The 26,792-nt window shown below is 37.7% G+C and overlaps 2 protein-coding genes across 2 annotated transcripts; one reads left to right on the plus strand and one right to left on the minus strand.

Annotated features, from left to right (window-relative positions):
- Positions 1-366: 366 nt before the first annotated feature.
- LOC137265844 (RING finger protein 24-like) lies at positions 367-11,509 on the minus strand. Its single transcript, XM_067801305.1, has 6 exons — positions 11,432-11,509; positions 9,100-9,227; positions 6,408-6,447; positions 5,727-5,765; positions 4,320-4,399; positions 367-3,065 (listed from the first exon to the last, which is right to left on the minus strand). Exons 2-6 carry the CDS (start codon positions 9,198-9,200, stop codon positions 2,954-2,956), a joined length of 372 nt encoding a protein of 123 aa, XP_067657406.1. The 5' UTR covers positions 9,201-9,227; positions 11,432-11,509; the 3' UTR covers positions 367-2,953.
- A 625-nt stretch (positions 11,510-12,134) lies between these two features.
- LOC137265909 (F-box/WD repeat-containing protein 4-like) lies at positions 12,135-26,584 on the plus strand. The gene is made up of 9 exons (XM_067801385.1): positions 12,135-12,512; positions 13,334-13,426; positions 15,502-15,684; positions 16,122-16,257; positions 19,612-19,709; positions 20,779-20,844; positions 21,444-21,584; positions 22,493-22,628; positions 23,514-26,584. The coding sequence occupies exons 1-9, from the start codon at positions 12,295-12,297 to the stop codon at positions 23,646-23,648; spliced, it is 1,206 nt and encodes a 401-aa protein (XP_067657486.1). The 5' UTR covers positions 12,135-12,294; the 3' UTR covers positions 23,649-26,584.
- Positions 26,585-26,792: the final 208 nt, after the last annotated feature.

The raw sequence follows: 26,792 nt of genomic DNA on the forward strand, positions 1-26,792 counted from the left end.
TTTTCCAGAGAATATGGTTTCCCTCTTGTAAGCAAAAGTCTAAGACATTCCTCTGGAAATGGCAAAGGAAAATGTGCAGAACGTATGTACCATAAAGACAGTCTTGAAAGCGTCAGAAGATCTATACAAAGCTCTTCTCTGCTTTTGTTCTAATTCGTTTAGATGGATACCGTCCAGCCAAACTATTGAAGTCAAGGAAGTTGCAAACTACACATGAATTTCAAAATACATTTTTATCACTTCAAGTAAATTTACAGTTTGCATTCATCCAATAACTCACTGGATAATTTTTTCATGCTGCACAAGGTTACTTGAGTGAAAATGTTTCTGTTGATTCCTCAACAAATGATGCAGGTAAAAACCAAATTAATCTTTTGCCAATGTTTTATTATGTTGTTGAATAGGTGCTTGTGATTTGATGCTAAGTTCCAATATGGTTCACACTTGACACATGACATGTCTAAACGCAAATATCCATCGTACCTTAGGTGATACAGACAAAATATCGTAAAAATTTGAGCAAACAGTAGAAATCGACACATCTCTGTCTTTGTTTGAAAAAATGTGTACCAAATAATGTTTCTACTAAACATTGAATTACTAAAATTAGTGTTGGTTACTAGAGGGCTATACACATATGGATACATGAACAAGATGTATTTTCTTTGAGCGATACCTGCAAATGGACTTGCACTCATATCAGCCTTTCAACAGTTCCAGCTAAAACAATGTGTTTTATAACATAGTGATTGATGTATTATTTCACCCATTGTAAACACAAGTGAAAATTTACAACAAATCGAATTAGAACACTTCATTTGCCAAGGAATCTGGACAGTGTCTTCACGTTTAACATGGGTTTTTAACAAATAAATAGTAACAGACACACAATTATAACTAATACACACAACATATGTAAAAGTCATTAACGGAGTCTCACAACTCCTGAGCAGAAACCTTGCTTATGTGGGCCTTGTTAAAATGGACTCCCTGCAATCCAGATCATGACTTCAAGAACGTCTATTATATACTAGGGACAGTACTGTATGACAAAGATTTCCAAAAACAGACATTTGTACAGATGATTGTACATGCAAGGTACATCCGGAATAACAAGGTTTTGCAATATTACAAGACTCCGCTAGAGACAGGTCTTGGATGGCATGTCATAAATATAAGTCAACAACCACTTTGAAAAACATGTTATTCTAAGTGCTCTGTGTGTGGTACAAAACTAGTCATCTTCAGTGAATTTGTGTATAAAAAATAATCAATATTATTGAGGATGCATTTTTAACTGAGCCATAATAAGTCATTACTTCATCTTGCATCCCCATCACATCACATTACTTTCCCTAAAATTAATCACTGTGTTCACTTCTTTCTTTCATAAAAGTCCTTGTTTTACGTCCAGCTAAGGTACAAGGTTAGAAGTCCATACTCAGTGCATCCTCTTAGAGTTCTTCTTTCAAAGTGAAAAAAGAGTACATTGACAAACATTATTGACAAAAACTTTTTACTTCGTGAGTGCTATGCTTCAATACAGATGCTTGACAATGATACAAAAATCTTATCAAAACATCGCGCTCACTAAATAAAAGCTGTTATCTATTAAGTTTGTCCACATTGCACTTCTCATTTTCTATATTGCCATTCAAAGAAGACAAAAAAGGGAATCACTTTTTTCAAACAGAAACATCAGCTCTCTCCATATAAAAACAAAAGGTGTTACAGAGTGTTTTCTACAAATATTCCATGAATGAGGGAAAAAAGAAGTATAAATGAATGAATGAATTTGCGACCTGGAAGTTTTGGTAATTGTTTATTTTCTTTGGAAGAAAAGTCCATGCACCTAGACAAGGACATAGCTCTTTAGTTCATATTTAATATGCAAGGAATATTTCTACAACTCCTTGACTCAGCAATACCACAAATCCTTACTGGCAAACAAGGATAAGTTGAACCAACTCAGAGAATGTGTTCATGAGAAGTAGGTGGAGCAAACCCATTTGATTTGTGAAAGGGAGAGCATGTGCAGTGCATGACGATGAAACTGATTCCTGCACATGCCTTGCTCAAAAGTCTTTTACATGGTCAGTGTAGCTACTATGCTCACAATAGCAATCATCAATGGGTGGCACTCATACCGTGCGTAACTTGTCCTTGTTTGCCAGTATGATCAATTGAGGTTCATAACTTTTATACATTATTTTTCTAAAACCAGAGTTGCCCTTTGGATACTTACACATCCTTCACTCGCAATAAATACCTACAAATTAAAATAATGTAAAATTTCTCTGAATTTAACTTAAATCCATGCATAAACACTGTACTTGATACATCTAGCACTCCACAGCAAGTACACATTCACATTTAGCACCTTTAAAATCACAGAAATCATCCATGTTAGACCAGCAAGAGCCTCTGCCACTGTGGTTGTTGCTCAGGCAGTTGTGTTTTCATGTTCACATTGTCATTCCTTGTAAAGCTGAATATTTTCCTTCCCAGGTAAATAGTGAACGTACATGAAGTTCTGTTCTCGAATCTACGCTGATAGGACCATCGTCAGCACAGGTACTGCAGAGACACATCCCTTCACTTTTCAGAATACAGAAACAGACCTTGACAAAAACTCATAATACACTGTTACATGACCTAGCGGTTTTTGTTTCAGGAAAAGGCATTTGCCTGCCATCCATTTTGGGTACTGGGTATGATTCTGTATTCCATCATTTTAAATGATGAAGTCATGTGGGCAAGGACTTCTTCAATAATGATAATCTGCACAGCAACTGGGATATATCCAAGCATATATCCAAGCATGACATAATGGATTATTGTGGAAGATATATCATTATTTATAACATATGGTGTACAGGTTTTCACGTCAGTTTTCTACAAATGTCTGTAGAATATAGCACTTAGCACTTTCAAAATGGAGGCTTGACTGGTTTCACAAGGGTGTTGCGCCATCTATCAAGCTAGTTGTCTCCCCTGGGCTGTTCTGAACTTTAGCTTTACACATGGGGCAGATATTTCTGTGCTGCAACCACTGGGTCAGACATCTGAAGATGTGAAAAAAACAAAATATGTATTGGTTAATAAAAACATATATAAAACTGCATATTCAGTGTCCAAATGCATTTATCTTTCAGGTTTGATTAAAAACTAAGAAGTGTAGAATAATGAAAACTTGAACTATAAATTGAATATTTATAACATGTATCATGTTATGCTTTTTCCGTTGTTATTCAACCATGTAGTGATGTATACTGGAAGCAAAGTTTCCAGCCTCACCTAAAAACACCCCCACTGTATTGTCCTATGTAGTCACTGGAAGTTGATGCATGGTATGTGTCTAATAATGGCTGACCAAATGTAACCAATCAAACGTTCGAATCTGTTGACTGAAGGTACTGATAGAAATGTGATGGTAGATGAATCTTGCATCGTAGATTAATGATCTGGAGAAATGGACCGAATCTTGGAATTTAGATCATCGACCTGCATATATGGACTGAATCTTGGATTGTAGATCATCGATGTGCAGAAACAGATCAAATCTTGGATCACAGATTATCTATCTGTCGACCAGACAAAGAAATAGTTGTAGGTGTAGAGTAGCAGCCTGAGTTTGTGTGATGGGTTTCAAGAGGCAGGCCATTATTTAAACTCCTAACAGAACTGATGCAGAGGATCAGATGTCAGGGATGGCTAGAATTGACAAAGTTGATGGAGGGATTGATTTACGACTGATGAAGCATGGAGAGTGATCAACAAACCATGATGGTTATAAGAATCCCTCACAACCCTCAATTTAGACTGAACCAACGGGACAGGCATCTGCGACTCGGACGATGAGTAAAGAAGTGGACATAAGCACTGATCAAAGTGTTGGATGGCGTGTCCTGGAAGGCTTCATCTGTACGAGTCCTCAAAGCCGTATCAGACCAGCAACCCTTTGTCATAGAGTACATTGATTTGTTGCTAAAAGACAGGCCAAATTCATGCAGATGCACCTTTTAGTTACAGTCTTCAATCTGATGTGCGCGTGGCTTCCTGTACACAGAACACTGGTCATCATCTAGCAGATTGAACGACATCACTGCAACCAGCTACATTATCCCATACAGTCTTCACAGTAAATTATTGTTGAAAATACCCCTTTACTGATTAGGATTGCCTGCATCTCACCCTTGTTCTGGCCTTCATCAAAGTGGACAACAGTTATGGCCTGCATTGCTTCAGGCCTTCACCCACACTATTATGGAATACTATTAGAAGGTAAGATTCATTATGAAAATAATCAGATAACTCACTTTTGATGGAACCTGTGTTTACAAGGACAAATGGCCAGTGTTTCCTTGTACTTGAACTCCTCCAGACAAACAGCACATGTCTGAAACAGAAAATAATGGTCTCACAGCAAGGGGTTTGAGGCATATTTTGGGGTTGGTTCTATGATTTTTTCCCCATAAATTTCGGTTTTGTAAGTGCTGAAAATATACAACTAAAAACCTCATTGACATCACCAACCTCAGTACCATGATGTTGCTGGAGTTATTTCCCTTTACTCTCAACTCTTGCCACTAATATCATTGCAGAAGCAATTCCATATTCAAGCACAAAGTGTAGCAAGTGTTTGTTGCAAAGCTAATTTGTTGACACATTCTAGAAATACGGTGTTTTCTTTTCAGAAATATGTCTTTTGGAGGTAAACAGACAGATTTTGAACAGAAACTTTATATTTATAAGACTTATGCTATCACAACTTCTCTTTCAACACTTTCTCAACAGATAGATCACAATAAAACTCTGTAAAACTCAAACTTGTTTCTTTCATAATGCTGTAAGGCCTGACCAATTTTATTTTTTGTTTCAGAGATCTGCCTGCCGTATATTTTCAAGAATAAGAAAAAAAAACAAACTTAATTTTACCCACTCAAAAAATTAAATCCTAATGTTGTTTTTAGGTTGTTTTTTTTACCTATATTCAATTCATAAATTGCCCAAAGTAAAATACTTGGAGTAGTTAGAAAGAAGATTACTTTGATTGGAAATTTTATTCTTACTCTTTTTCCCACCTGCCTTTAGGTTTTCGGAATACAAAATTCTGTAAAACAAGAAAACAAAATTGGTCTGGCCTAAAATAAGGTTTTACTATTTACATAATTTCATTCTCAAAAACTGACCATAGTATAGCAGCTGACCAGGGTATGATAAACTTTGTTCACATTATTGGCTAAAATACTACACATTAATTTGAACAAGATCTCTTTCTAATGGACAGAAATATACATCCCAAAGTCACTCAATCAGGAAATTTCAAAGGCGAAGTCATTTACAGTACTAGGCTGGGCTATAGTCTCGGCTAGCCCAGTGTAACCTTGGGTCTGTCTGTCTGTTTGTCGGGGATAGGGGTATACTCTGCAAGAATAAAACTGACTTATTCTTGCACTCATTTGTTCAGGAAATCCAACTCTAATGCTGAAAGGCTTACATGATGTTTACTGATTTATTAACCAATGTATTTAATGTATTGACATTACTGGCTACTGAAAAAGGTATAAACATGCTTATTTTCACAAAAGCATGCCCAAATTATCTGTCTGGTGCCATATTGCATTTCTGTCCTGTATAAAAGCAATATTATACATCATATATATATGATTTAAATACATAAAAATCATAACACTGCAGTCAAAAGAAAACATGCACTATGTTACCTCAGTTTCACCTTTCTTTTTCACCTTCGTTGTTCGAATCTGCAAAGAAAATATCAGAAAATATTGGTATATAAAATTTTCACATTTTGAGAAACAAATAGTACCAAGTATCAACTCTGTAATGATGATATCAAGATCATTGTTCTAATCATGAAAGAACAACATCTTACATTGTTTAAACTACTAGTCACTTGATCACAATGGGTCTGGGTATTGAGACGGGCACCCGGGTCCAACTCATAACCCCTCCGTCCTGGGTATCTGGATTACCTTTCCAAGCTCTAAGGGAAACCAATTTTGGTATGTGTTTTCAAGACATATATGCCTTGATGGAGTTCAAAAACAGAAACCGTGTTACAGTTTGGTACAGAGTTATGGCCTGTCATGCATTTTTTGACTTTGTGTACAGTATGCCCAATGGGGACAGACTTACTCAGAAACCATTGTATATTGGGAAACCACATGTTTTCTGGTCATGAATGCTTTGATGGAGTTTAAAACAGGAACCAAAAAGGAAACAGAAGACTGTGGAGGGGGATATTGATGACCATGTCTCCTTGTTTGTTGGGAAAAGTCCATGTGTTATTCTAGCCCATTACAAGTCTAGAACTGATCAAAACCTTGATTGAACACAATAAAAGTAGATTTATTTCTGAAAAGACTTTTATTTGAACGACTCACATTTCTGTACCCTCGGGCTCTCCTTCCATCCCGTCTCAGTCTGTGAACATAAATCAGGTTGTCACATTACAGTTGCCTGGCTCAACATGAATGATGCTGAGATGTCAGAATATAGTAACTTTGCTGTAGAAAGTGCAAGGAAGCGTAACAATTACACAGGGCACTTACCACCATACATAATAGGACAGCACGCTATTACCGTTATACAATGACAGAAATACCTGCCTGACTGACTGACTGACTGACTGGGACAGGATATTTTCAACATGGACTGCCAGATTCTCAATTCATTTACCCGACAATCAGATTAAAATTTAGACATGTGGTCTGGCTGAAATTTTGGACAGTTTCATACCCTGTACACAGCCATAGACCTTGCTACTGTATTTCTATATCAAACAATATGTATAATGATATGTTTTCTGAGAACCGGTATTTTGGGTAAAGAACACAGATGATTAAGTTTTCGTGATCATCTTTACAGTTTAAATATAAAACCTTCCACAGATGCTTTATGTAACATACAGTCTGTATATGCTGGGTATTCAGGGACTTATAATGTTGAAGGGGCAGTGTGGTAACCTAGTGGTTAAATCGATCGCTCGTCACATCGAAGATCCGGGTTCGATTCCCCACATGGGTACAATGTGTGAGGCCCATTTTCTGGTGTCCCCTGTCGTGATACCACTGGAATATTTTGCTAAAAGCGGCGTAAAACCAAACTTACTCACTCACTATAATGTTGAAAATAGAACTGACATTCACAATTAGTGTCACATGCTTTCAAATACCTAAGTTTCCATTCTATCACATGTTTCACAATACAGTTACCTGAATCGCAATACACTGCAACATAATCAATGTGCCAATACACAGCCCTAATACACAACAGAGTCAAAGTAACTAGGGTCTTTATTTTCGAAACACTTGTAGCCCTAAGAATTCTTAACTTTGATCTTAGCCATGGCCGTAAGAATGTGATTAAGAACTTAGTAGGACTACGCACTTTTCGAGAATAGATAGTCTGGCTTACTTTGACCAGAAGTGAGCCCAACACGTCCTATACTGGTCGCTTTATCTTCTAAATAACAGTTTATGAAAAGCAAATAAATTCCTGACTGTTATATTGTTTAAGAATCCGGCAGACATACGCTATATAGTACCCACAAGGGTGAAAAAACTAATATATCATTTGAAAAATTCCAAACACACAATTTTCAACAAAGTTAATACACTGAGTAGTAGTTTTTAAACACATGGTGTTGAACATTAACAAACAATTTTTTCTGTGCATATTTTTGCTCGAATTGCAGATCATGAAGGCTTTATGGTGCACAAGCCTTGCGAATGAAACATTCTCGTGCAGCAAATCTCTCATTTTCTTGGTACCTTAGCATAAATAAAAGAGAAAGAAGAAAAAGACAAACATTACTCGAGGGTGAGGCTGAGCTGACAAGGGTTAATAACATAAAATATTGACAATATTATCAATTATATTATAACATATATTATCTACTGGGTGGACAGAATTTACTCATCGTAATGAATGAATATTATTCAGAGTGAAAGATTCTTTCTTTGTACATACTGTTTCAAGTAATGACAAAAACAAGAGGAAGCAGGCGTGACACGGTGGTTGGTAATAACCTTTATGCCAGGGGATTACCTTAAAGGTTACATGCAACGTAAAACACAACTTTGCAGATTCTGATACCTTTCAGTATGCACTCACTGAAACAAATCATCAAAAATGCTAATACAACCTATAAAGTTGAAAAACAAATGCGCTGAAAAAAAGCCCGCAAAATCAGAATTCAAACAATTCACTAGTTTTCCCCTAGCTATGCTTTGCTGTGCTTATAACGCATGTGCAGTGAGTAGGTTCGGGGAGCTTGAAACAGTATGCCTGCCCGGAGTATGAGGTCATGGGCAATAGTCTTATCTTGGTTGTGTACATAAACAAGTAAATAATCTACTCGTTACATAAAAAACATCTTGATTGCAATAAGCAGACTTTGTCACAGAGAAAACTCAACATCTAGTTTATTGACAACCATATGTCTGCCTGTCTGTCTGCTAATGATAATATGCAGTGCACAACTTCAATTACTGACCATTTGCAATTTGAAATTAACACCTATTGGGCTTATAAGTCATAAAGAAAGAGCCGGCTAAGCGTATCAGCAAATGAACCAGTGGCCAATGACAAGGCATTGTTACACATGAGTGCACACCTACCGGCCCTGACTGGGTTCGGTATCACGGCTGCTTCGTTTCAAGCGAGGTAAACCCATGTACAAACTACTGCAGTTTTGATTTGCGATTATACGCTTATAATTTTATTTATTTGTATTTTCACAACCACTGATGCATTTCTTATATCATGAACAATTGATACATGTGTTTTAATCACGTTGGATTTTTTGGTTGCATGTGACCTTAAAGGTGACCAGTTATTAGTCTAACTTGTACCAGGTGCAAGTCATTTTTTTAGTAGGTAAACTTTTGAATAGAACATTTAAATAATTCAGACTCATATTTCTTTCATTACATATTCCAATAAAAGCAGTGCATCTGGAATTTGTTTGGTGCAACTAGGTTTTTATCTCAGATTGCATCTGATGCAAGTAGGTTAAGATCTCTTTATTAAATCGAGCCCTGTATGGACATGTTAGAGGGAATGTGTACCTACTTCCACATGTAACAACAGAAGAGGAGAGAGAGGAGAAGGGTCATCACCCCAACCCCCAGCAGAGGCAGCGACACATTGAAGGGAATCTGGGATATGTTCATGATGACAGCATCGTGGTCTTCCCATGGCTGTAACACAATAACATAGACACAAATCTTTGACACACTGACACATACAGAGCTGTAATTCAATAACAGATGTAGTTGTAACACAATAACAGACACATAGCTGTAACATAATAACAGACACATGGCTGTAACATAATAGCATATATCTGTAACCCAATAAAAGACATAGCTGTAACAATAACAGACACACAGCTGTATGACAGATATAGCTGTAACACTATAACAGACACTTACCTGTCACAATAACAGCTGTAACAAAATAATAGGTACATAGCTGTAACACAGTTGCACGACTGTAACACCTTAACTCAGCTGTAACATAGCAACAGACACATAATTGTAACAAAGACAGCTGTAAAACAATCACAGACATAGCTGTAACACAAGAACTGACACATAATTGTAACACAATAACATAGACACATAACTGGAACACAAAAAAATTACACATGACTGTAACACAGTAACAAAACTGTAACCCCATGACACAATAACACAGCTGTAACACAACAACAAGGACACATGGCTGTGAAAAACTTGAATTTGCTTGGACAATCAATGAAATTTGATGCTATCAAGTTGGATTGAAATGTGTTTGTTTTTATGACTGATTCACAGTGTGCATGTACAATACTGCAGCACTACTTCAGCTTGACCACCGACATGGCTAATATCAACACAACAGAAGTAATAAAAATGTTAATAATAACTGAATGAAACATTTATTAAAACTCAATAATTATTACAATTATTCGATTTTTTCCTCCACAATTATTAGGGAACATATCACACTACAACATACATAATAGAAACACAACAAATGTTAATAGTAATTATATGAAAAAATTATAAATAGAAAAGTACAATTACATGTATATGATTTTTTCCTCCACAATTATTAGAGAACCTATCACATAACCTTTTATTATACGAATATTGGAACATCACTGAAGTGTGCAGAAACAACCATAAACAAACAATATCTAACTTACTAGAAAGTCTTGTAAAAATACATTCCTATTTATAAAACATTTACAACAAAAAGTTTGTAAGATCTGCCTACCTGGCAAGGGGTATATTTGCTTCTGTTAGGAATGATTTACACCACATGAGCTTTTCAGTGAGTTTGAAGCACTTTCTAATGAACTGGCGTCACACCTTTGACACACTTACATGGAAGCTCACACAGTAACAGTCTGGTGAAACACCAAATTATTACGAGTCATACTCTCTCATATTCCATTTCACCATTCAAAATGTACATGTGAAAAACTGAAATATCCAAAGTCTGCTTTCTGCCAGCTTTGCTGCAAGACTGTCACCGCAGGTGATCCATGTTCTTACACTTTAAATAAAGCTTGGTCGCAATCCAGTCACAAATGATTAAAACAATTTTCAAGGGATCCAAATGTAGTCACATTTACACAAATCACTGACTACTGCGGCACACAAAACAATAGTTTCGGTCGTATGTGGGTGATCTCTGCTTTCTACCAATCTAATTTCAAAACATGGTCCATTTATCTCCTAAACGTTTCTGAGCATTTGGTACATTTTTCTCCACTGGTATTTATTTTGAATAATGATAATGTACAATGTAAATTTCAGATATAACTGTTGTATGTATATATTTAACGTGTGGCAAGTTTTAATTACATTCATACTTTAAATAATGGTTGGTCCTACTCCTAAGTCAATATCCTGGCACCTTGTTTCACTGAACATTGCATAATGCATATCGGTTTAGAAGTCAATGGTCACACAAATCCACGTCGACCACTCATAGGTTTTGAAATTAAAGTACTATTACAACCTTTTCTTTACAAATAGGACCGAAAATCAGCATCAAACTTAAGCAGTCGGGCCTAATCCTCATTCGTTGCGTAATCAACCACTTGCTGACCTCGCTGTTTGTGATGAAAATATGGAAGACGAATTTTTGATAAGCTATATAAATATTCCAAGCTCATCATAACGTCCCTCCCCTACCCTAAACTGTCTCATGACAAGAATTAAGCCGATTATCAAGGACTTAGCTACTGTCATCATGCATCAGCATGTAGCCTACAATTTAGTACAAATCACATTGGATATCAGTTAATGAGAAATCAAAACAAACGTACATATTGGCAGTTGTCGGTATGGAATTTGTTATCAATACTGAAATCCGTTCACGAAATAAGACCAACTTTTCGTGTACATACCCTTTAAATCGGCGAGGTGTTTGTTTTGTAAGCATTCCGATTGACACCACTGGCACGGATAACCTGTCATGTGACTTCGCTCACTTTCAAAACACTAGAACGACATTATGTTATCGGTGAAAAATACCATTACTAGCTACATTAAACTTATTTTCTGGCAGAGTAATATATATGGGACATACATGTATGTATGAAACAATATAATCAACAAAGAAAGACGTTTTTGCTTTTACGATAAACAAATGTTTTTTGGCAATGCCAGGCCAAGCATACTATCTGTAAAACTTCTGACAGTGAAAACTTGACTGCATCAAATTTCTGTTGCATTCGTCAGGTATAAGGCATGAACATAGAAAATCATCCGAGTCTTTGCATGGTGTTTCATCTTAAGTGTGATATGTGATCGTTTTTGTCATTTTAAGCATTCATATTAAGGCAGACTCGTCTTAACCGACCGATCGAGCTAATAAATAATTTTAAACAGCACCATTGTGTTTACATGTGGCTACACAGTGCATGTGCATGGACATGTTGTCTTCTCACAGACGACATCCTTACCTTGGCAGCTTAGACAATTATTCATTATTCATTAGATTTAAAAATAAATCATACAATGACAATACGAAAGAAATGTCGTCATGTATTTGTAAACATTATGTTATATGTCGGAACCAAATAGCATTAGCTATTCATGTCACATGACGTAAACAAGGTGAAAATGGCGGAACGTCTTTCAACATTTTAACTTATGTTTCGAAATATTTCTAAAAATAGAACTAAAATGAACAGATCAGATCTGAAAATTGTCCAGTTTTATTCCTTTGAATATACTCTCTGCTTAAGCACGCGCACAAGCGAATATAATGAAGAGAACTGCAGAACGAACGAAGACTATGGTTGTCGGGTGGTCAAATCTTACGTTGACAGACCTACCTGATGATGTGATTTATCTCATTCTGTCCTACCTAGACGTCCTGTCATTAGGCAGAATATGTCAAACATGCAAGTATCTGAGGACCCTTGCGTCGTCAGACTGCATTTGGTTGCGATACAGCAAACGACATAACATCATCAAGGATCGGTAAGGAACACGGCATCACGACGTTGAAATCGCCAGGAAAACGTTACCATGATAACATGACAACAATATTCAACTTATAACGCTTTAGTTCACAACTTTAAACACCAATAAAATGATATCTATTTGACGTTACACATAGAATATGAGTTTATAATGCTACCTCCTTGCTATTTTTCTAAGTATACCAGGGTACTTAGGGATCGTTCATAATGTGGCAAGGAGAGATGTTATTGGTGTCACCCAGTCACCCATTTTGTTCTGGGAAGGTACTTGTTCTCCTGGTGTGTGTGTTGGGGGGTAGGGGGCTGCGCTGGAGGGCTGCCTGGAGCTGTGTCATTCACATTATATATGCAACTCCATAAAAAACATTATCATCCCCCCAGCCATATATTATGAACAGTCCCTAAGTGCCAAGGTTCTTAGTACAAGAAGAATGTTACGCTAAATTAAGCAATTTCAGAGCCAGGACATCAACATGCTGAAGCACTTTTTGTAAACATTACCTTATAACCACTGAGCCTACTTGTCCCTCCTCCGCTTGTTCGAGAGAATTTCTGTTCATATGACCACACCACATGATTTAGGGTTATCGTATGTGACCAGACATTTCTCCTACATTCAAACATTTTTACTTATTATGAAGTAAGAAGAGACAAGCCTTTAAGTTGTCTTTTAGATCACTTTGCAGATTCTTTTTATATATGATAACACTTAAAACTGTTGACATACCTTCCCTTTGACTCACACTATTGTATCACCATGGTAACAACACATGTAATCATCAAGCACCTGAATATTTATGTTTATCAAATGTTTTTCAGCGGTTGTGATTCCCTGAAAAACAAGTGCAGAGTTGCCCAAAACTGGGCAAATGGAAAGTTTCGAGAAGTGACACTGATAAAGAATTCAGTCAGGTAACTAATCAAAGCTTGTCATCAAGATGTGCTGATTCATTATTGACACCAATAAGGAATAGGTCACTATCAATGAAGTTCCCAAGGGCCAAATGCAATAGGGATAGGTCATGCCCTAACTGGCTGATTGCATGGGTTCTCGCTCATACTTTCAATCACTGGTTTGTATTGTCTAGACTTAATGATCTACAGACTACTATTATACATATACTGATTGTTTAACGAGTCACAGTGATTCTTAATCAACCAAAACACTGTGTTTAAGTCTGAGTCTGAGTACGGCAGTTGGGTAGCCAAGTGGTTAAGGTGTTGGCTTGTCATGCCTAAGACCTAGGTTTGATTTCCCACATGGGTGCAGTGTGTGGAGCCTATTTCTGGTGTCTGCACAGTGATAATCCTGGAATAATGCCAAAAGTGAGTTAAAATTCACTCACTCACTTCCAACAGAGGTTACTCCTGTACTATCTTCTTATGTTAACTCTGTTCAAATTTCATCGTGCAAGTGTTCTAGGTTCATGATTGGTTGCAATCAGATTTAGTGGTGCAGTCAGCGACATTTTCAAAAGTGATCATTCGCAAAGTGTCAGTAATTTCTGTATGCTTCGGGGAAAACTGGAACCTCTTCTCCAGTACTATGCACAAATATTTTATCTAGCTATATCAGTGGTGTCCCCATGTCTGTAGTTGATAATGGACAAGCTAGCCATTAAATGTCTTAAGTGTCTATAAAAACATCTTGGCAATTGATTCCTGCACTCTGTAATGTGCTAGTTTCTGCTTTTCAGTTAAACATGAAATACCAAATCTATCCTTTGCATGTTGATCAGCTAACTGCTGCCATACTGGATCTAAGTCGATGTAACACGTGATCGGATAGATAGATAGGAGATACTTCATGTTGTGACTTTAGTCCACTTGGTGATTTTACAAGAAAAAGGAAATATTGCTACATTAGAACAGAGATTACGTAGGAAGATATGACAAGAGTAACCTCTTTGGGAAGAGAATGTCACTCAGTGAATCTGCATGACCTTGCTTGTTGGTGACCTATTTTGACAAGGACTCCTGATGGAAATCTGAATGGATTTCAGGGCAAATACCCTGAAAACCTTAAAGCTCAATGTATAAGGAGACCGTGACTGTATATCATTATGCTCGGATAGCTTTAGAGTGTGGTCATGTCGTTGACCACTGTTTTTCTAAATTGATTTTTTAACAGCAATTTCAGGCTTGAAACCAACACAAGTTCGGAAATTAATTGTCTGAAGCACAAATAAAAACGATCGACCTCATTGACTAGTGTCATCTGAGGGCAATCACTCTATACTAGGTCTCAATGCTTCAAATTTGCTATAAATAGGAACTGACAAAAACTCACCAAAAAATGAAATAAATTGGTCTTCTTCCAGCAGGACTAGCTGCGAACTCTGAGAACCTTTGACGTAATGTTTACTATATTCCTCCATACTAAGCTTGAAAGCAGACAGTTTCAATAACTGCATTCATCAATGATTTGTGACCAAGTCAGTCAATCATATTGGAAAGAGGAAATATTTTTTGTTCAGAATAGGAGTTTTCTGAAAATGCTACAGGTATAGGAATTGTGAGTGACATTTGAATTTGATTTAGGGCTTTACATCATCCTTAGAGCAGATCTTCAGCTGTAGACCATCTTGTAGCTGAAGTATTGTGGGTCATGTTGACAAAAAATTCACAGGACCCATAGAATAAAAATTAAACACACATTTCTGACATAACATTTCTTACAATTGGCATTGAAATTATTTACAAATGTAAATTTTATATACAGCAAACAAGTGTGACAAGTCACATACTTCATCTGCAGTTATTCTGAAACATACAGTCGGACAAAGGGGCCAACAGGTTGTAGACTTCCATTAGATGGTCGGCAAGTCTGCTGGATTTGTCCTAGGGTCTGACACTCATCTTGAACACTGGGTATTATGCAACAATTACCTGTCTCACTTGCCTTTTTCACTAGACACTACCTTAATTCTTATTGTGGTAATGTTGACCAATGTAACCATGGTAACACAATGTCATTGTATTTGCAGGTTGTTGCCTTGGTTACAGTATGCTGACTCACAGCTCTGGGTTTCTTCTAAGAACTGTATCAAGCAGTATCATGTCCTGAAGAATGGTCACCTCCGAGAGAATTCACAGCGCCATCTACGTGGACCTAAAGAAGATGTGTGTCGCTTTGTTAACAAGAATAATCTCACAGTCTGTGGATGCAGGTAGGGCTTATATCTTCAGATTTCAGTGGGTTCTTGTCACATTATCCATGATTCTACCCAGTTTAGCTAGATTTTGTTGCCTAAGCCAACACACATGAAAGAAGACTGCTGGTTGATAGTATTCCATGACAAATGGTGTGATTGATTTCAACCACTAGTGTGTTTCATCCAATTACAATAATTATTTGCTGAGCTTAGTTGTAAACAACAACAAAATTTAAGTAAGTGGTCTAATTCAGGTGACATTTCAGTGTTTCACCCATCATGATAATGATGATATTACAAAAGAAAATGCTGCATCAATGCAAATTTACCTTTCTAGATTGGTGTGAAACATGATGAACTGTGTTATATGACAAACTGACGGATCATATTAGAGGCTGTTTTTAGTTCATTTAGAGTTATCTCCCTTTGACTATATTTCTCTGTCAACCCAGGGATGGTACAGTCATGGGTTGGGAGACGTCTTCCGGCTGTCAGTTATTCAACTACAAACTCCACTCCAGTGATGCACAGTGTGTCGACATCATCGAGTCATTGGTAGTGTCAGGATCCAGGGATGCAACTGTCAAGGTAGGTAACTCATGATCATGTCACATAGCATATATTTCTTAAATGTTATTAGGCAGGCCATATTTACTACTGTATCCAGAGCTCCAGATAAGCTTTTGACCATGTTCGTGTGATACCCACACTTTTGAAACTAAGTGGGTATTTCCGATTTCAAGTGGGTATGTATAGTTATAGATACCCACCATCTTTTTAGAGTCCGCAGCTCTACCCGTGTGTAGTCCCAAAGCTTTCAAAGTCAGTTTATATCTACACACCTTTTTAATCATGGAATATTTGTTGTTTCATTATGGCTAAATATCAGTACAATTGTAAATGGCTGAAGGGGTGGTATAAATCCATTTAGGGTCCATGCAGGTAGAGTACTATATGTCACCATGGTCCTTAAAATGGGGATCCTCAGCATTTTTTATATTGTATTGTCCTGATTTGAAGTCCTTTTTTAGAGATATATTAGTGTGATATACTACGTGCATTACTGTCCTTTGTTGACTGGTTTTTAGGATTTGTGCATTTATTATGAATTTATAATCATTTTAAATCATGATATGGCTTAAATACTGTGGCTGTCACTATAAGCTACAACTCACTTAAGCACTCACTCATTACCCATCTGCTGTAAGCAGTATTATGTGCCCTAGTCTGCTTTCCGTTTTGGTGTAATACAAGATGCCAAGATGGCTATTTAAAGGGGCACTGATCCAGAGCGAATAATATTTCTAGCCAGTGGTCCAATTACGAAACCACGCTGCAAATTTGGCAGCACCCGCTCCCTCGACCGTGACGGACACGGGGACTGTGTCCCTGTCCACATTAGCAGAATTTCTTCACCCTTAACAGTCAGGAGGCCCGATGCCCATCATATGCCATTATTTAAAACTATCCATGGTATTCCTTGTCTGATTGTAACAAAATATCCCAGCAGTGTAGTTTTTTTCTGATGCCTGAATGGTATAGTGACTGATCCAATTTGATCCTATTTTTGTGTGTTTTACCTCAATGTTTAATCACGTCATGTGAAAATATGATGTCTACAGCTGTTTGTGTCATATAAGTCTGAAAGATTGCAAAGCTTTATATTTAGATAGTTTTGAGGGTAGGCCCAGCTATAGGTTAACTAAATTACTTAGAATGGCGACATCATACAGTTAGTTGCCAGGTGTGCCATCTTGGGTGACCAATGAGAGGTTTATCACGTTTTCACCAGTGTGAAAGATGTGAAACGATGTGTCACTTTTTCGCAGATTAGACTGTTGTAAGACACACGACATAGAGCAGGATTATTTACCAGCTGCAGATGAATGGAATATCATTCTTTTATGTGGATATTGATGGATACATTCCTGAACAAGGTAGTAGCCTGACATTGTTGCTATTACATTTGTCTGTTTTACATTCATTATTTGCATTTTGCTTTAGTTTATTTGTTGTAGCATTCAGCAGAATCTATATGACAGAAAACACACACTAGATCGCGCATGTGTGAAATAGGATCCACATTGGCAAGCAATACAATGTTTAAAGTGTTACAGTCATGTTAAAAATTGACTATAAGTATAATCAGACCATGTGTTCTTTTATTAATTTTCAAAATCATACAAATATGACAATAAACTAATTAGGGTTACGTGACCAAAAATAAAGACATACATTGGCTTCGTTACTTTTCCGTCCTAATATTTTTAACCATTTCTACCACTAGCAAACCTTCAAAGTCTTTCGTTTGTTTTCATAATACATTTGTAGTGAAGTAAAAATGACTTCACCTTAGTTGATCTGTCTTTAATTAAACTCTCAACTGCGCATATGGCTGCACATCAGAAGTCACGAACCAGTCACGAATTCTGGGATATCATCCGGGTACTCACCGGAGACAAACAATAACAAAAGGAACAACCAGTCCATGGAAATTGCTCCACATCAGTGCCCTTTTAATGATATAACAGCCATGCCTTCACTTATTTAGTAAGGATTGTTCCCATTGTGTTGTTTCACTTCCATTTTATTTTGGGCATGTTGAAGCTTAGGACATTTGCCCACCATTTTCAATTTGGTTACAGAAAGAAGCTATTTGATTGGTTGTTATTTATAGATGGGTCAATCAGTGAAGGGTTAACAAATCACAATTGGTATTCTGTCTCTGTTGCATATTTTCAGTTGCCTTTAGAATAGAGTTGTGACGATTAATCGATACGCAAGTTATCGCGATTCAAGAGCTGCACGATACGATATATCGATACGATTGTCATGTATCGATTCAACACGATACTTACATACTTAGCAGTCTACGAAAACACTGTCTCCCCTTCTATTTAGATTTTTGTGGCCATGGACATGCTCCGACTGAGATAATTTTCACAAATTTATTTTGTTATCTGTGCAAAAAAGCCAGTTGTGCCAATGTTGATCCCTGCTGTTCCACTGTTTTGGGAAAACACTACTTTACTGACACATGCTAAACATTTTTAATAAAATGTCTTTCATGATGACGAGTTTTATTTTTCTTGGGAAAAGAATACCTTCCCTGAAATGATAACATAACAGCACATTATTTCCAGTAGTTTTATTTTTCTGTATACAAAGACAAAATATCATGATGTGTATTGTATCGTATGTATCGGACTACGAGTATCATGATACGTATCGTATCGTGGCATAGGCATATCATCACAACTCTACTTTAGAATTCTTCAGAGATTTTTTAATTGTGATTATTTAGAGATGGAAAATCTTTAAGTTCGACTGGCTTGAATCAGTGTGATGTAATGGGTAAAAATGTATTGTTATTTTGACAGAGCATTAACAAAATGTTTAGTGTTATTTTTTCATAGACTGACATATATTTTTCTTTTGTATTTCAACTTTTCTATAGAGTATTTTACACAAATACACAACTTATCTGGAGCTCTGCTGTGTCCAGCATCCTGCTCACATTAATATTTTTACCTAACTTCAAGGCCTATGTTTTGGGGAAAAAATATATTGCAGCATAATGCCAAGTGGGTCATCATATCACTGATGTAGATTGATGCTCATGACGTCAGTCTTTGGACAGTCTGGTTCAAGCTCAATTATTTAAGTAGGGCAGCTTAATGGTTAAGGAGTCCGCTCATCACGTCGAGGACTGGGGTTCTATTCCATCTATGGGTACAGTGTGTGAAGCCCATTTCTGGTGTCCGCTGCCATGATGTTACTTGAATATTGCCACAGAGTATGGTAAAATCATACTCACTCAGTCACTGTTGTATATGTCATAGGTCATTTTGCTGGAATATTTCTGTGTGTGGTGTTAAACAACAAACAGGTCTCTCTATTGGAATTTTAGAGACACATTGTGATTCGTGTGACTGTATATAGGTGACCGCCATGCAGCAAGATGACAACTACAGCCGATTGAGGAAAACGCTAGACGTCGGAGCTCGAGTCTGGTCTTTAGCTGTTTCATCTCATGGGAGGTATGTTGTGAGGGCATTGGCAGTCCATCCTGTCATACACACCCTGTCATACCCATCCTGTCATACCCACCCTGTCATACCAATCCTGTCATACCCATCCTGTGGAAAACTGATGACTTATTTCATTGACAGCGCACAATCACAGCACAGTGATGTCATCTAATGATTACTGATCTACATTTTGTAGATGAGAAGAAATGTTTTGAAATTTGAATTCATCTCACTATAGAATCGATATCTACTTTACTTACTTGGAAATTACTTGGAATTGAGCTCTTTAGCATTGTTTATTGGCCACCATATTTTTATGGATTCATTTGTGAGACATCAATTTATTCAACATGTTCATATTTATGGGTTTTTTTGTGTGAGGTATCTACCTGAGATGTCATATTCATCAGTGATCATAAAGCAAATGGATGAATGGTAGAATGTAGATTTTTCACATGAGATCTGTGACACATTTGAGTCTTTGACATGGGGTCTGTGACACATTTGAGTCTTTGACATGGGATCTGTGACACATTTGAGTCTTCGACATTCATTTGACATAAAAAACCCCAGGTGGAAAATATCAGAAATTAGTTACCTCTGATACATGTTATGCATCTTTGTGTGGCATATTTGGAAGTTGGTCACTGGATTGTCAGGTCAGACTTAATTATTTACAGACTGCTGCCATATAGCTGGGATATTGCTGAGTGTGGCGTTATTCAAGAAGCATCAGGGTAATAATGTAGACTGCACATTTGTAGCCAAGTTGTTCTGACAAAGCACACATGTTAAAGTCGCACTTAAGAACATGAAGAATGTTTTGCTCATATGACAATGTGTATGTGTGTATGTATGGCTGCTTGTACTTGCCCAGACTTAAGCTGGCTTTATAGAGCTAGCTCACTATGATATCATGCCCAAGTAAAGCATGATTACCCCACTCACTGTCTTGGCTCCGAGCCGACCAGTTCTTGTACTCATTAATGCCACAAGGGATCGAACCTGTGGAAGAACGCTGTAGCCACTACACTATGGAGGTGGTCTCTAACTAACAGAGCTTCAATATTTGTTGCAGTTTGATTGCATCAGGATCATCAGGTTGTGGTGGAGTGCCTCCGGTCACGATATGGGATCTCAACAGGTATGACTTATCACTTTGTTAGACCAGTGGTGTTCAGTAACAGGTTTCTGGCCCTTAGTCATGTACCCACATTCTGATGTATGAAGGTCTGTATTTTTAAGTTTAGAAAGTTTCCTAAAATAAGTAAGTGAAATATTTTGTGGACTGTAGAAGTGTTCTTAGGTGTAAAAGATAAACTACAAATTTGCCAGTGGTCATGTTTGCTCAGCAGTGTTTTCTAAAGAGCTGTTCATCACTTCCATTCCAATTACACTGATGATAAGAAATTGATGCAGACAGATTTTTATAGACTGCTTATCCTTCAGTTTTCAGTTTTGTTCCCATGGCTAATGTAAGGTACCTATGGTCACGTAGCATGACTTCGCGTGCAGACTGACACTGGATTCAGTGTCAGTGTGACCTTTAAGATGATGATGATGATGATGATGATGATGATGATTGTGGTGGTTGTGATAAAGTTAATCATGATAATTCTGGTGATGGTGACAGAAATGATTATGATGATGTTGGTGATGATGATGAAGTTGTTTATTATAATGGTGGTGATGATGATGTTGTTTATTGTAATGGTGATGATGATGATGATGATGATGTTACAGTGGTGAAGTTGTCAGCCAACTGGGAAGTGACCACAAGAGAGGGGCGGGGGTGCTTGACATGAAGTTTGAATCTCCCTACACATTACTGACCTGCGGCCATGACACCTCCCTCCGTCTCTGGGATCTGAGAACTCACACATGGTAATGTCTCTTTCCTTTCTTCTCTCTCTCTCTCTCCCATGTCGTCATCTCTCTCTCCCATGTCTTACTCTCTCTCACGTCATCCTCTCTCTCTCCCATGGCGTCCTTCTCTCTCACATGTCCTCTCTCTCCCATGTTGTCTTCTCTCTCCCATGTCGTCCTCTCTCTCTCCCATGTCGCCCTTCTCTCTCTCTCACATGTCATCCTCTTTCATGTCATCCCTCTCTCTCTCCCATGTTGTCCTCTCTCTCCCATGTCGTCCTCTCTGTCACGTCATCCTCTCTCACGTTGTCCTTCTCTCTCTCACATGTCATCTTCTCTCTCCCATGTCATCCTTCTCTCTCTCCCATGTCATCCTTCTCTCTCCCATGTCGTCCTCTTTCACATGTTGTCCTCTCTCTTTCCATGTCGTCCTCTCTCCCATGTTGTCCTCTCTCCCATGTCATCCTCTCTCTCTCCCATGTCCTCTCTCTCCCATGTCGTCCTTCTCTCTCTCACATGTCCTCTCACATGTCATCCTCTCCCTCTCACATGTCATCTTTCTCTCTCTCACGTCATCCTCTCTCATGTCGTCCTCTCTCTCACATGTGCTCTCTTTCACATGTCATCCTTCTCTCTCCAGTCTCTTTGCTTCTTTCCTTCACTTTACATTTTCTCCCTTCTACATTTTGTTTTACGTCTTTTTCATATGTTCTTTCTTTCCTATCTTTCCCTTGTCTTTCCTTTTCTTTCTCTTGTGCTCTCATGTTGGTAAGGTATACATTTGAGATCTGTGTCACTTCAGGCTTTCTTTCCCCCTTCTCTCCCTTCCTTTTGCAAAATTTCTTCAGCACTTCAACAAGACTGTCACAAAAATGATATATGTTGTTCCATTCAATAGATAAGTAATTTACTAAATGTGTATTCAGTGTCTCGACATGGGTGGAGCCATTTGATTCAGCGCTGTACTGTCTGGCCACTGACGACGAGAACACAATCATAACAGGCACAGCTCGACATGGCATGACACGGCGATGGGACAAACGTAGCACCAAGGCATTGCAGGTTAGTAGGAGGGGCTACACAGACTGGTGTGTACTGCATTGTTGTGACAGTCTGGCTTAGAATATGACAGCGAAAGGAGAGGCTTGACAGGGTCACAAAACTGATAATATGCTCACTCATTAGATTGGAATAGATGCCCAGCTGTAAAAGAGGGGGCTTAGCAGCTGGGTTTAATTCATTGTCATGGTTCCTGATCGGTTGTGAATGTGCTTCTTAGATCAATATATTTTTTAATGTTTTTTTCTAAGACATGAGTATTTACAAGCTGAACTGAAACTGAACAGCCAGAATATTTCAGATTGAAGTGCTAAGCAACTACAGAGCTACAGAACAATTTGAGGGTGCAGTAGAGGCAGTATACGTGAACTGATCCTAGATGCGTCCCATGTTCAGGCCAGGAAGGGTCCCAAATAAACCTGTCAGCATTATAGTTTTACTAACCTGTCAACCTGCGTCAGTTAGTTCATTCCTCAGCCATTATCTCATATCTTGCCACAGAAGAAAAGGGTAATGTTTGTCTAGAAAATGTCTGAAACTAGAATGAAAATGGAACAGATGACTATGACACCCTTTAAAGAACATTACTGGTATCTTACTCGGGAGATATTGCTCATTGGAGAATGGTGTTTCCTTGGGGACAAGCACCTACTAGCCTAAGATTCTGCAGTATTTTGTGCAGAGTTGTCTCCCTTGTCATGTCAGGATCTGCTGCTCATGGGTTCAAATCCTAGAGCTTCTCAAATTATGATCCTTGGTTCATCACCACACTCATGGGTTTCTCCTAACTGGACAACATATCAAAGTTCCACTTTCGATAATCTGAAATATTGAAATCAGAGATGTTTAAAGCCAACTCTGTCACTAACCCATGTGTTTGTTGTACAGGTGTACTACACCGGAGTGTGCAGCAGCCCAGTCTACTCCCTGGCTTTCAACTCACGGTGGATGTATGTGGCGCTAGACCTGTGCACAAACCTGGTCGACTTCACAGCAACAAACACAAACAGTAGATATAGGTAGTCTCGCAGAACAAACCATGTTATAAGCTTCATGTGATATGTATCATGTTGACATCTCTATATATCATGTTGACATCTCTATATATCATGTTGACATCTCTATATATCATTATCTTGTTATCAACCCATTCTCATCAATGTCTTTTCAAAAGGACATAAGTTGTTATAACACAAAGGAAATTAAAGGTGAAAAAGATTCAGAATGCTATTCTCATTCTTTTTGTTGCCTTTTTTTCTGTATATGCCTTTTTTCTGTATATGCCCTTTTTTCTGTATATGCCCTTTTTTCTGTATATGCCCTTTTTTCTGTATATGCTCTTTTTCTGTATATGCCTTTTTTTCTGTATATGCCCTTTTTTCTGTGTATGCCCTTTTTTCTGTGTATGCCCTTTCTTTGAACTAATAGCAAAATAGTGAGTCTGATGGACTGGGTTACATCATCAATTCATTCTGTCAGTGATACTAAGTTTCAAACAGTAGCAGGTTCAGAGGACCTAGTTTCAAAGGACCACAATACTTTTGGATATGTTAGTTTGGCATGCCTAAAACCTTTGGGTTTCAAATCCCAGTTTGCCTTGATTGTATTTCTTGGTTTGCACCATGTCTGTGTTTGAGGGCTTTAATGGTAATGGTAAAACATCTGTGACTTGCATCACTATGGGTTCTCATACCTCACCAACCTGATACACTGTGATGTAACCAGGTCCAAGTTCAAAGTGGTGTGGAACTCTGCTTGCTTATTATATTATACCCAGGGTCTAGGTTTTCGGAGCTCTCTAAGGGCTGACACAGTAATAAGTGTCATACATTAACATAGACTTGTGACTGTCTTAGCGCTGAGAGAGCCTCGAAAATCTAGGCCCATGCAACTAAAAGGATTGGGTGGTCAGACTTGCTGACTTGGTTGACACATCATTATATCCATAAATTGATGTTCATGATGTTGATCTCTGGATGGTCCAGACTCAGTTACTTACAGATCAACATCATATAGCTGAAAATTTGCTGAGAGTTGGCGTTAAACACAAATCATTCAAAACAAATTAAACAAAATAATTGTGAAATTTAGTTCTTATACTGACTTGTTTATGAGAGTGTTGGACAAAGCCACAGAGTCTTGCGTCCTGATCCACAAAGTGTCTGTAATGTTACAGAGTGTGAACCTCCGAAAAATATCAGCCAGACTACAGGGCTGTGATTACACAATGCCATGTAGAAAGTGGTCAGATGTAACATATGTTATATAGGACTGGTTTGAAGTAAAACTTGACAGCCCTGACCTTACCTGCCCATAAAATATCTTCATATACATGAAGTTTTCATCGGACCATTGGGAAGGTGAATTTGGCAATCTGGTTTGTGTGGAATTTGAAAATAACCCATTGCTGGCAGGCAGCCAGGTAGGCAGGCAGGCAGGCAGGCAAGCAGGTATTTCGACCCCTGAATGTTACGACCTATTGTAACACTATACATAGGCTTACAAAGGACATGTTACTAATATTTTGTGGATCAGGCCTTAGCATTTGATTTTGGACAATATGGAATCCAGAGGGTTAAACCCATTCCTTGGGGACTGGTATGTGATTAGGGCAACGATTTGGCTTCAAGTTCTTTCATTCAGGGCAATAATAGGGCATATGTGGTGTTGGTTTTTATCATCCTATCATGTTGTTTGAGATTTTAAACTCCTAGTGACTGACGATCATGTGATGATGGTCAAGACTTACAGGAAGGTAGATGTTTAATGTGTACATATGACAAGGACATTCAAACTGCTTTTCTAAAAGTGCTTTTTAGGGAGGGGTTTAAATCAACAGAATAGTAACAGTAAAGTTTACTCAGTATTTGAAAAGCGTTCCCAAAATGTAATCATTGAAATCAGATATTATTTGCAATTATAAATTATTAGGGAATTTGTCTGTATTTCAAGTTCCAGTTTGTGCTAAAATTAAAGCAATGCTGGAATCTAGTGAACATCTGAACATCTGAATTCTTCTATTTTCTGTTGATATTTATTTAAGTGCCTACACAAAGACTGTGATGGTGTACGTAGATGGTTTCAGGGCTCATTTTCATAAACATAGTTGCTAGTGTACTGGTAGTTTAGGTTTGAAAAATTGTCCTGAAACGCCATATTCAAGTTAGCTATTTATTCTCTGTACAGTTTACTTTCAGATAAATGGATAGTGATTGTAGAAGTAAATTATGAAATTTGTTTTTCTAGCTTGTTTACAGTTGATCCTATAATGTCAATGATTTAGAAAATGTACAATTTTAGAAATAGGTGAGTTAACCCAATTAGGGCTGCAGTGATTCAGTTGAAAAGTCGAATCTGACCCCTCAGGTTTGATTTTCGATAACCATTATCTGTATTTCGATTCGATATTTGAATTATCTAATTGATTTATTTCCACACAGCAAGAATGTTATTTTGACTCCAACTAGTTTAGAGCACTGAAATTAGGTAAAACGTGATAGAAATACAATGTCGGCTTTCATGATGTGGAGCTATTTACCCAATAAGAATTATTGTCGTCAAGATGACAATGGATTTCATGCTGTAGAGGCAACCCACTTGAACACAGAGATGTTTTTATTTGTATGAAGAATTGAATCAAAATTGAATCAAGGGTCCGATATCAAAAATCGATTCAAACTGAAGTCTGGGTGAATCATTGCAGCCCTAAACCCAATCCGAGAATCGCCTTAACATGTCCTTGTCACTAGATAATTGGTTGTGTCCTGAAGCATTACGCCTATCACCTCATGCATTATGTTGTTGATTGCTATGTGTACAACAATCATGCTGTAGATCTAATCATAATCATGTGTCAAGTATCTAACACCTGGTGTCCATGTTCTGTGATACAGAATAAGCTTTATTTATTCTCTACTGTCTGCTCAGCAGCAGTAGTATTAATAAACAATTAAATCATATGTTTGTCATTATTTCTGGAATGTAAGAGCAGCTGTACAGAACACTGAGATATATATTGGAGCATTCGTCAGTGTATCCCAGAGAATTGGTCATATGCAAGAACATTTGCAAGAAGAGAGATGGAGAAAATGAGGGCATATGAACTGAGGGCACAGGTACATCTCTGTGCCAGAATATAGGAGTATATACAGCAACACTGGAGTATAT

Source organism: Haliotis asinina, chromosome 15, assembly GCF_037392515.1.
Source record: "Haliotis asinina isolate JCU_RB_2024 chromosome 15, JCU_Hal_asi_v2, whole genome shotgun sequence".
In the NCBI taxonomy this organism is placed as follows: domain Eukaryota; kingdom Metazoa; phylum Mollusca; class Gastropoda; order Lepetellida; family Haliotidae; genus Haliotis; species Haliotis asinina.